At 41.2% G+C, this 12142-nt stretch overlaps 1 protein-coding gene across 8 annotated transcripts in view; it reads right to left on the bottom strand.

Moving 5' to 3' along the window:
• The window catches only part of LOC308587981 (rho GTPase-activating protein 39-like), a 99684-nt gene that overhangs the window by 7583 nt on the left and 79959 nt on the right, over window positions 1-12142 (bottom strand). For 7 of the 8 annotated variants that reach the window (XM_081196054.1, XM_081196047.1, XM_081196048.1 and 4 more), the window contains 4 exons: window positions 8230-9538; window positions 5467-6019; window positions 3908-3997; window positions 1088-1161 (listed from right to left, as the gene is read on the bottom strand). In XM_081196054.1, the coding sequence (XP_081052180.1) occupies window positions 1088-1161; window positions 3908-3997; window positions 5467-6019; window positions 8230-9538 (2026 nt within the window). The remainder of the gene's footprint in view (window positions 1-1087; window positions 1162-3907; window positions 3998-5466; window positions 6020-8229; window positions 9539-12142) is intronic. The other variant, XM_081196049.1, reaches the window with a different exon arrangement.

A 12142-nucleotide genomic window follows, 5' to 3' on the forward strand; every position in this document is an offset into this window, starting at 1 on the left:
CCAGCCTACCCACTTCTCCACTGGGGGAAAAAGCTGCAGTGGGGGCATAGAGACTCAGTATGATGACAGTGCCACACACTGGAAGCTGCCTTACACAAAATCAGACCATTGATCCACTGAGCTCATTATTTCTACACTGAGTTGGCAGAAGTTCTCCATAGCTTCAGACAGGAGTCTTTCTCAGCGCTACCTAGAGATGCCAGCAGAGATAAGTTTGGGAGTGTCTGCATGCTAAGCATATGCTCTGCCACTGAGCTAATGCACTTTCCCAAGAAAAGTACTTCTAAAATGATACACATTTTTAAATGGTCATAGCAGGAAAACTGTGTGTCCATGGAGCTGTCATCCTAGTATTATTCCTCTGTAAATGTAATTCTGGCCTTCAATTGCTGCTGATAAGTTAGTGGAGCGTGCACTCATATTAGCTATTTATTCATCGTTTTTGCAAACGTAAGATAATGGAACATTTCCAATCCAGACAAGAACTTGTATAATTCCTCTATGGTACTTTGATGTCATGCTTAACAGGAAGAATTCAGCCTCACAGTGCGCACATGACTCAGTCAGATGATCACATCTATGCCAGGCAAGAGTACGCCATTTTTCCAGTAATGATAAATATGCTGAAAATGTCTGCATCATAATGAAATTGATCTCAAAAACCGTGAGTGCTAGAAATTCATTCTTCACTTTGGGAAAAATAAGGAGATTTCCAGAACTCACATAAGTGTTTTACTATATGTGACCTTGCTCACCCAATCCTGCAGCATGTGTTTTATAAGTACAATTCCACGGCCCCCTATCTTAATTCTGATTACGAGGGCATCTTCCCACCCATTTGTTGTATGAATATTCAAGACCTATGAAAATGAAGATTTCATGTTATTTTGTCTTTCCACTGAATTTTTCTGTCTTAAAAAAGGAAAAGTAGAAGATTTCTGGCATATCATTCCCACACCTACCACTGACTTTTCCATTAATGTCTGCAGATTTCCAATCTATGCTTCTGATCACCATCAAAATAATGCCAAAGGGGCAAGAGAACAGTTCACTTAAACTACTAAATGAGAAAATGACACTGACTCACCTTTTTGCCTCCAGTGACTGCAACTTTTTGAAGCTTCCGGTAGCAGTATCTGGCATAAGTGCTGATAGGCAGACCTAACAAATGAAAATAAATAAAATGGGAGTTTTAGAATAGTTGTGGAGAACTTCAGAGGAGAAAATGGCCCCAGAGCACAAATGTTTGTATTCTCCCTAACTGACCCTCAAGCTTATCCTTCTGAGCAAGTGATAAAATAAGTGCTATAAAGGCCTTATTACTGTTTTACTGTGCAATAAATGTGCACTTGTTGTGGCAGATCTAGAATCCTTTCTCAAGATAGCACTTCTGCCGCAGGGTTATTTCATTAGCCTGGCACTCAGAATAGTCTTCCCCTCCAACTATCACATCCATTGCAGTTTGGAGTGCTGTGAGAAATGTAATTGAATTGGGGTCAAGTGGTACAACTCCTTAAAGTCCATGGCATTTTGTGAATTTTTATTTTTCAAAAGGGATTTTTTTCCAGTGCAGGAAAACACATACAGAAGGGAGAAAAGTTCTGATGAACATCAGAAAGGCAATATTTTCCCCATAGCAATGTTTTACATTTTGTGAACCTTTACCCATCAAAAGCACATATAATACTAAGCTGTATGTGCTTTTTCTCTAGCACTAGTGCTTAGACGAAAACAAAGCAATGAACAGATCACTTTCTCCCGCACTGTGTAGGACTAATATTAGTTTCTGACAGACTTTAGTATAAAATGTCATTTGGCCACTGTCTGGAAAAGCACTCAGAGGGAGCTGCTAGGCTGAGGTGTCTGTGAGAAATGAGTTGAACAGGTCTTACAAACTGCATGTGCAGTTCTGCCTCCTAACATGAGATAATATAGATGTGCATTATTTCACTTTTGCATACGTGCTTCAGAGTCTCATATAGGCACATAAAGCTGGAAATGGCAACCCTCTAATTTCTTTGGATTATTATCCCACCTCCTGCTGCTATTCAAAATGGCATACAAAAGCCCTCCAGTGCTGCAGTCCTGAACGTAACAAAGTACAGATACATTCTCTTTCCTGAAATGCCCTCACTTAATCATGTTTTCTGACAAGTCTGGGGTCCAGGTGACGAAGAATGCTCTTCTGGGAATACAGAAAAGGGCACGGTGAATGGGCAAATTACTCTGGGCATCTTCTGGCTTCAGATAATGGAACCAGCCGGGTTCTGTCATCACATATACTGAGGAGCACCTCCTAGTGCATTCTTAATCCTTGATGGAAATCAAAGCTCCAGACCCCTAAATTACTTTGCCAGATCAAGTCCAATTAATTTCAGTGAGACTTGTGCTTGGGCTGACATAGTGTTTTGTGGATGAGTGCTGAGGGAGCACCAGTACAATTCTGGAGCAGGTAAGCAGCTCCATGTGTGAGAGGCCTTCTTACTGCCCTGTGCTTCCAGAAACAGGGTCATCCTAAACTAGCCAAAATGAGGTACCCTGGGCAATATTAAAGCAAATCACTGAAGGTCAACCCTGAATTATTTGAGATTGGAAAAACATAAATGAATTGTGAAGAGCTCCAAAAGGACCTCTCCAAATTGAGTAATTTGGAGGCAATCAAATCACAAAAGTAGTTCAACATAAGAATCAAATGCACAGTTTCAGATAATGTAACTCTCCTATGAGGAAAAATAAAAAAATTCCTTCCAGTAGCACCTTAAAGACCAACTAAGTTAGTTCAAGAACTAACTTAGTTGGTCTTTAAGGTGCTACTGGAAGGAATTTTTTTATTTTTACTATGGCAGACCAACACGGCTACCTATCTACTACTCTCCTATGAGGAGAAACATTTTAGTTTAGTTGAGGGCTTTTTAATTTAGAGAAAAGACATGTAAGGGAAGGGGGGACACAGAGAGAGAAATAAAACTGCATGGTATGAGGAAAGTGAATAGGGTATTTCTTCCTCTCTCATAACTAGTAGCCAAGAACATTAAGTGAAGCTGAACATTCAAAACAAACAGAAGTACTTATTCACACAGTGCATAGGTAATCTATGGAGTTCCCTATCACAAGATGTGGTGATGGCCACCACCTTAAAAGAGGATTAAACAAATTCATGGACAATAAGGCTGCCAATGACTAGTCATGATGGCTGTGTGCTACCTTGAGGATCAGAGGCAACACGTCTCTGAATACCAAAGGAACACAGAACACAGGAAGCTAACTCATAGCGAGGGCACCATTGCTCCATCTACCTCAGTATTGTCCTAATTTCAGACAGGAGGCTTATCCAGCCCTCTGTAAATTGAAAAGGAACTCTTTAGCTGCTAGATAAGATGGGAATGCTGTGCTGCCTGTCTACACTGAATCCAGTGAATCCATCTCGGGACTTTTGCTATCAAAGTTCTCAGACTAGAAGAGAAGGGAAGGAAGCCTACCCATCTACCATAAATGTAGGGTACAAAAATAACTAAATAAAGGTTTCTCCTAAACCCTGCAGTTGAAGGTCTATTATTAACTAATCCCATCTGAATGGAGAGATCCAGTTTGCTCTGTGAAAATAAGACGGCAACACATCTTTATTTGGAAACACGTTTTACTGAAATCAATTGGACTTTAAGTGTGGTTAAGATGTGCTGTTAATCATTAAATACTGCTCTATCAAGTGTTGCATACAAATTTTTATCAGTAGCCATTTTGCAATTTCCTCCATTCCCAAAATGTTGATGCTTGTACAACTCCTGGGTCTTATCTTTCTACAATAAAGCCCGTACAACTATATCTGAGGTCAATGGCACACAAACACAGACATGTGTAGTTGTGTCTCCTCTATTATTAGCCCTCCTCATAATTCAGTTATTTTTACCTTCATCCTCTGTATTTTGCTTCCTCTTTTTCCTGGATTTTGAGTTCTTTTTGTTTTTCATATCCAGAAGCTCCTTAATGCGCTGGGTAACTGAAAATCCAAAGCATCGTTGATTGAGTGATGGCAAAAACATTAAATGCTCACTGCCGTTTTACTCAGCCATGGCAGAAGAGGGGCCCGTATTTACTGAATTCACACATCACAAAATCAGCTCTATCCATCTCCTTTTCATTACATGTCAAGATCAGTTTTCATTACAAACATCAATATCAGTTTAACAATGAATGTAAGAAGAAGGAAGTTCAGATTCTAAAAAAATCTTTTTCGGTTTATTAATTTGATTAAAAATCAGCTGGAATGTTTACCATTCATGGACGGAAACTTTTCAGGATTATGGCTGCTGAAGGGGTTATATCTGATCCCAGGGACAAAAAAAGGGTCTCATTTCTTACTAATGAAGTCTCCTAACCAATTATTTTCTTTCAGCAACCTTCAGGATACTGTACTTGGAATAAAACCATTGCACTGAATGCTTTCTCTTCACTTTCTAAAGCATTTAACATGATATAGAGCAAAAGTTCTTGAACTGGGTTAACACAACTCCCCAAATGTATATCTTGACAAACAGAGCAACATGAAAGACATTTGGCCATTTACTATGAGTGAGCTTGCCAGCTGTGATCTAAAAAAATGTGATACATCTGATACAATTATTTATGTCACTGTTTTTTCCATCTACTTAATTATGTCAGCCTTCCCTTAGAATTCTTATAATAGCTTATCACCAAGTTCTAAAGGAACATTCCAAATTGCTGCCCCCCCCTAAAGAGGCTAGATATTTTCACTCAAAGAAACAAACTCAATGGGAGCAGATCAACACCTTAAAATAGCAGAAATGTTTTTCTTCTTAGTTGTTTTCCAAGACTGGAGTGAAGAGAGAAATCTGCTTTGTAATTGTTATTGTTATAATTTGGCTATTATTGGGGTTCATTGGAAAACTAATAAAAAATGTATTAAAAGAAGAAGAAGTCTGCTTTGTGCAAAAAGTCAGGTAAACTTTTTGTTGTAACACCAGCTCTATTTCACTTTCTAGCAAAGAAATAACTGTTGCTTTTAATCCTGCTGCATTCTTTTGAGCTCCTTTACTATCAGAATGTACTGAGCTTTGTTATTACTTTTCACTTACAGTACCTAATATATTACAGTAAGAATAAACAGTGGCGTAGCGTGGGGGGTGCAAGGGGGGTCGGCCGCACCGGGCGCAACATCTGGGGGCGTGGGTTAGGGGGCGCAAATCCACGGGTTAGAGGGCGCAAATCCACGGGTTAGGGGGCGCAAATTACTTGCCTTGCCCCGGGTGCTGACAACCCACGCTACGCCACTGAGAATAAAATATATTAAAAATTACATAGATAGTGTCCTATAGATAATAATTCTAAAACTTCCTTTTCCCTAAATCTGGAAATGAAAAGGTTGCCTACTGCTGAACAGGATCTTTACTCAATTTTATTTGCTATTGTGCTGCAATGTATTTCACCCTTATTAGATAAGGCACTTACTATTTTCATCATTGACCTGGTTGAGATGACGATAGATATAGCCTTCTAGATAAGACTGGAACTTGGGTGATGGGGAGAAAAAGGCCAGGCTGATGGCCATGAGTTCCCAGCCCCATGCCAGGCTTCGGTAGCACATATTGTCTGTTGTTTGTCTAATCAGTTGTATGTACAGCTCATCCCGTAAACCTTGAATGCTCCAGCACTTGGCAACGGTGATCAAAGCCACATGATCCCTGTCCATCCGAGCCTGGCGGTCACCCATGTAGATTTGCACCAGTTTAAATATTTCACAAGCTTCCTTTTTAATGGTGTGGTTGCTGGTGATGAGCATTGGCTTTTTGATGGAGCCACCGTTCCAGGAGAGCATGTTGGCAATGGAGAGCCTTCGGCGGAAGATGCCCTGAGTGTGCATATTTAGGTTTTTTGAGGCCCAGTCAGCCATGCTGCTTTGAGAGATAGGCTTTCGTATGGTGTGGAAGGGAAACTGATACCCCATGTTGGTGCCAGGCTGGTCATTATTTTCTTGCTGGGAATTGGACCTTATTGTTCCAGGCTGCAATGGAGAACAGAAAGAAAATGGTTTAAAAAAAAAAAAAAGCTGAGCTACTCATATTTCCCTGAGCAGAACAGCTAACTATAGTCACTTCCAAAAGAGGGGGCAGTCTTTCTATGAGTCCCAGTGTCTACTGACAACTTGAGAAGCTCTCTCTCTCCCTCTCTCCGTACCTCTCCAGTATCTCCTTGTGTCAATGTGTGAAACTTCAACTCAAACCCACCCTTTCACACCCTTCTAACTCGGTTCCTGCTTTTGTAATATGAGGCCTTTCTTCATATGTCCCCTCAGAGGGACGTGGCAAAATAAGAACAGGCCTTTTCAATGGTGGCTCCCCAATAATGGAATGCTCTCTTCAGAAATACGCATCTTAGGCCATCCTTATCAATGTTTAGATGCTAGGCAAGGATGTTTACTCAGGCATTTGGCTCTTAATTGGGGTCATAGGGTATGATACTCTTTTAGTAGGGTTGAATAGGATTCTTCCTATTTATGTTATTGCAGAATGAGCACCTTTACTCAATTCATGTTCATTTATCTTTCCTGATGCACTTTAAATGTTGTGTACACATGCTTTTATAGAATTGTACTTTGCTTTGACACATTTTTGTAGTAAGCAACAAATAAATGCAGTAATAATAGTTATTGTTGTTACTGTTACTACAGAAGCTCCAGTTTTCAGTGAACAACATCTTCCTTACATATTTGTCTCTGTAAGAAGGCAGGGAAAAACATGGAACCCTATTACTGGTAATTTTGTTAATTTTGTTCCTTATGAGATGCAATGATCTCTGTTCTCTGTCACAAAAGAACAGCTGGGGAGATCTGGGTGCTCACAGATGAACAACAGCCTCAGGGATGGGTCCTGGTGTTGTCACAAGGAGGACAGCTGTCCCTTGTGCTAGTGACAGGTTTGTCATGCTGGATTCTCTTAGCTGTTGCCTCAGTGCATTAGGCTGTAGGGGAAACCCATAAGGAGTCCTCCAGAAGTAGAATTTTTCAATACTGCCAAGCTCATTCTAAAAATTATTAACACCATGAACTTTTTTCTTTTCTCTTCAAATTCGAATTTTGGATTTTTTTCTTTGCTTTTTAGCTCAGAGCATTTAACATTTCAAAGCATTGCTGTAGAAGGACAAAATACCATAGCTTTATTTTATTTTGTAAACTACCCTGTGTTGAATTGTTTTAATTCATAGAGCTTGTTAAAAAGCACCAAGTAAACATCTTATGTGTTATAAAGCATGACAGTTGCAAAGTGGCCTCCACAAAGAGCTGAAATGGGCTTGTGGAAAAGCAGGGAGGTGTCTTCGCAGCTTGTTTGCGTGGTGACAAATGCTTAGACACCTCTACAACAGCTAGAGGGGAAATGGAGGGGAGGAAGCTCCAGTTCAGACTTTGGAGGTAGCTAGGAAGAGCCTTGAATGTATTCCAGAAGTTGTGTCAGTTGACTGGTCTGCAGTGAAGGGCATGCTACAGAATGGGAGAAAACCTGTCAGGGGGGTGGGAGGGGTCAGGATCTACAGATTGACTAGTCACAGGTTCTAATCCTTTAGGTTAAAGTAGCAAACTAGGTAATATAAGAATGATGATTCCAGGTTTGTCCAAACATATAAATAAAACTTTCCAAAAATTCTCTAAAGATGACAATGTTGTCCTAATTGTTAAGTTTTTACAGGATATGACAAATACGATACAGACATCGTATAATGTACACACACACACACACACACACACACACACACACAATAGAATTATAGTCTGGGAAAGATCTGCAGGTCATCCAGTTCATCCCCCTGCTGATGCGTTCCTGCAGGTGACCATCCAGTCTTTGCTTAAACTCCCCTAACAAAGTCTAGCTCCACTGCTGAATGAGTGGCATGAGGCATGGAGTCAAGAGGGCCTTTCAGGTCCCACTAACTGCTTCAGAAGTGGAGCAAGGAGAAGTGGCTCGTGGCTCCTTTAGGAATGTAGACTTTCTGTTGGCTATCCTGACAGATTTATATAGCAACATCTCTTCTAAAGCAATTTTAAGAGGGCCCAAATGATTCGATAATTAGTGACACCCTTTTAAACGTAACCCCACCACAGGTGCCCCAAAACTCTCCAACCCACCACCACTTGGCCAATTGCATCCAAAGGCTTCATCAACTCCATTTCCACAAAATGCCTTGCTGCCTGATAAGAGAAGATTGTTAATAAAAGAATACCTGGGATGGTATCTGTGCTGATTCAGACGAAGACATATTTATCTGACCGGACACATTCTTTTCTAAAGAATCTATTTTTTCGTAGGTTCTCTTCTGCCTCACAGTGTCTTGCTGTACTGCTGGATCATTTGAGAGGCTCCCTCTACTGTCCATTCGAGGTCTGTATAATGACCTGTTACTAGAAGTCACATCATCTCTTGAGCTCCTGCTATTACATTTTTTCAAGCGCTCCGACTGAAACTTAATTTTGTTACCCTCTGGCAAACTAGCATTTTCCAGCATTTCTGCATCTAAGCTACCTTTACTTCCTCTGCAGGCTGCTGATCGATTCACCACAGCACGCATTTCTGCAATCAGCTTGTCATTCAGAGCACTGAGTTCACTGTTGCTGCCCACAGAGCCAGGTCTTCCCTGGCCAGGAGCCTGTCGCCTTCCTTTTCTCTTTCTCAGGCTTGGAGAAGGTCCTGTTGAATAGCCGGAGTCTTGCTGACTTATAACTGTAGGATACTCTTGAACCTGAAGACTGTTTTGCCGACTGTGGTGGGCCTCCATATTTTTGAGAACGTTTGCCTCCAAGATTTTCCAAGAGTTTTTGAAGCTGTCCCTGGAACTAAGCTGCCCTAGCTGTGGTTTAGCAACGCCATCAACTATCACACCTGTAGAGTTAGGATTTCTGGATGATTGGTCAACATTGACCATATGTTTAATATATTCTCTTCCAACAGGGCTGTACTCTGTTGCAGATGGATTTCTCACATGCTTTTTTCCAGCTTGGTGCTGCTGCATACTTGGATGCTGTAATAATTTAACTGGTTGGGGTTTCTTATTTAAGCTGTTGCTTGGTGACATTTGTGGAGTTGTCCCATTCACATTTACACTCCCAGTGTCCATATCTACAGGGGGCTCATCATAAATTGGGGAATCAATAGATGGCTCATCATATATTGGTGCTGGAGAAGCATACTTGGGAGATGAAGGCTGTGATGTTTGCGTCTGACTTCCTGAAGGACTACTGAGCCCATTAGTTAACACTAGACAAAACCCTCCATTCTCTGTCTTCTTAATCTGCATTGACTGTTTTGTTTCTGCTGAAGCTCCTGGTTTCTGCATTGCTGGATTTGGGGTTATAGCCTGAGGTTGGGCATATATAACTTGTTTTGCATGCAGAGATTTCTGGCTGCTGGTTTCTGCGCTGTTCTGCATCTGAAGCGAATTGCTCGAGGTGGAATTAACTTGTCTCAGGCTGTTGACTTTGACCAGCATGGCTGCTTTAGTCCCTGGTAAAGGCTGCCACCGGGTAGGGGTGTCTCTGTATGGGGAAAATAAAGCATTTAGGAAAATAAAGCAAAAAATGCAATACTACCTTCAAGTGTAAAATACAGTCAAAAGTTTTATCCAAATATCCAACTGGACCTCCAGTGAAGAGGTTGGGTATGCATGCATCAGCCATGGAGGAGGATGGTATGTCCATGGAATGATATGTGGGCAGATATCTACTGCTGGTGGTGCTTCTGCCAGGAGTAGGCCCCCAAACTGCATTTCTGAGATGTTTTGGTGAGTGGCCTTGAACCAAATGGCTTCAAAGATCCTTATTTGCTCTGAGAGGCCCTAGGATTGAGAGGCCTATCATCTATGCTAGCCTGGAGGTTAATCCTGCTCCCCAGGATACAACACACTTAGTATTGTTCTGTCCACAATTATTGTATTAGGAACAACTTCCATATCAAACCATTGTGCAGGCATTTCCTTTGTTTCTATCGGAGCTATTCAAGTTAGTAATGGAAAAATAATAAATCATACCTGCAACAGGAAAATGCTGCTCTCAGGGAGTCTGTCCCCTATCCCTTGGACAAGCCCTCCCCTGTTTAACTCCATAGGACACCAGACATTTATTTTTCAACATCCAAACACTGCATATGGTCTCTAAAGTGCTACTTTTCAGATGTGAGTAAAGATCATATTTTTGTTGTCTGCTGATTTCTGTTGAGTCTTGAGGTAAAGCAAAGAAAAAACCTATGGGCTTAATTTTTTTAGCAGTGTCCTCCCTTGCTCTTCTAATGAATGCTGAGGAATCTAGAAGTTCAACACCTGTTTGTTTCCCCTTGTATGCATTTTACTTCTACACTGTAACAGCAGTCATTTCTTTTCTTCTTATGTCATCTAGGAACTACAATAAACGATGGGCTCTAATGAGCAAACCTTTAAGAATAAGAGTTTGCTTATTTTTCCTCTTTCTTCCCCATCTCTATTAGATTCTACAGCTTGTGAGCAGGGCAGATTTTCCTTAAAAAAACCTAAAAACTTTATTTAACACCTAGTAAACCTCAGGTCCTTTAGAAATATTATATAAGTGAATTTTATTTTAAACATGCACATCTTACTAATGTCAGTAGGCTGGATTCAACTACCCCTTTTCCGCTAGCAGAAGCCAATATAAAGATGCCCACTAGCGTAACTGGGCTTTCCTGCCCAAATCCACTCTGGAGGATAGGGAAAACCCACAGAACAGTGCATTTGGTGGGGTGGAAAAGGGCAAACAGAAATGCTTGTGCTGACATAATGATTGGCTTAGCTGCACTCCACTGATTTCCACCCACATAATTTGCATATATTCAGAGTTGCCTTTAAAGTTCCTGGAACTGAATGTGTCACTTCCCAAGGGCAAATGCCAGGGTGACATTTCTATAAGTTTTGAAAGGAGGAGGAAAACAAATGAAACAAAAAGTAGAAATAGCAACCATTCAAATGCTATCATGCCTCATTGCTACAGAGGATCTGGCTGCTTTCTCATATTGTGGGATTATTCTTGCTTATGAGAAGGTTTTTTATGCTGTTCCTCCCAGAATAGTAAATAAATGAGTTCTCTTTCAAATGAGTCGGGATCCGATCCAGGTCCATATGCAGTTCCACACTACTAGTATGAACTCCAGAAAATCATGTGTTGTAACAGTCATGCAACTCATCACCAATTTATTTGCCCAGGCAATTAGCACTTGCCCATCTTCTCACCAAATCCAGAGAATTGCATTACAACCCCCAAATTCCTAAATTGTAGGGATGGCTGTCAACTTGGATGGCTTAAAAGAGGATTAGACAAATTCATGGTGAATAAGGCTACCATGAAGGATAATGGCTACTGATATGTTTTACCTCCACAGTTGGGAGCAACATGAATACTAGCTGATAGTAATCATAAGTGACACCAGTGGTGTTGTATGCAGGTTTCTGCTTGAAGTCTTCCCATAGGCATCTGGTTAGACACTGTGAGAGCAGGATGCTGGACTAGATGTTGGTTTGATCCAACGGCACTCTTATGTTCTTATGAGACAGAAAGAGTAAGAGGAGGACAAAGACTGGCATCTCAATAGATACTTCTGCTGTTATTTTCCAAGTGGAGGAAACAAAACAGCACTCTCTCTATCTTGTTAAGAATACAGAGTCCAGAGTGACAAGACTAGCATTTCAGGGAAATACAGTGGTATCTCGGGTTAAGAACTTAATTGGTTCCAGAGGTCCATTCTTAACCTGAAACTGTTCTTAACCTGAAGCACCACTTTAGCTAATGGGGCCTCCCGCTGCCGCTGCACCACCGGAGCACGATTTCTGTTCTCATCCTGAAGCAATGTTCTTAACCCAATTTCTGGGTTAGCGGAGTCTGTAACCTGAAGCGTATGTAACCCGAGGTACCACTGTACAATGGAACCTCGTGTTACGTACCGTCCTCTTTGCGAACACTTCGGGTTACGAGCTCCCGGCTGCGAACTTTCCCCGGGGATGCGAGTAGATGGGAGGCACCATTAGCGAAAGCGCACCTCGGGTTATGAACGGTTTGGGCTTAAGAACAGACCTCCGGAATGAATTAAATTCATAACTGGAGGTACCACTGTACAGCACTGTTATATGACAGCTGGGG

This window comes from Podarcis bocagei (assembly GCF_964188305.1).
Source record: "Podarcis bocagei genome assembly, chromosome: 5".
In the NCBI taxonomy this organism is placed as follows: domain Eukaryota; kingdom Metazoa; phylum Chordata; class Lepidosauria; order Squamata; family Lacertidae; genus Podarcis; species Podarcis bocagei.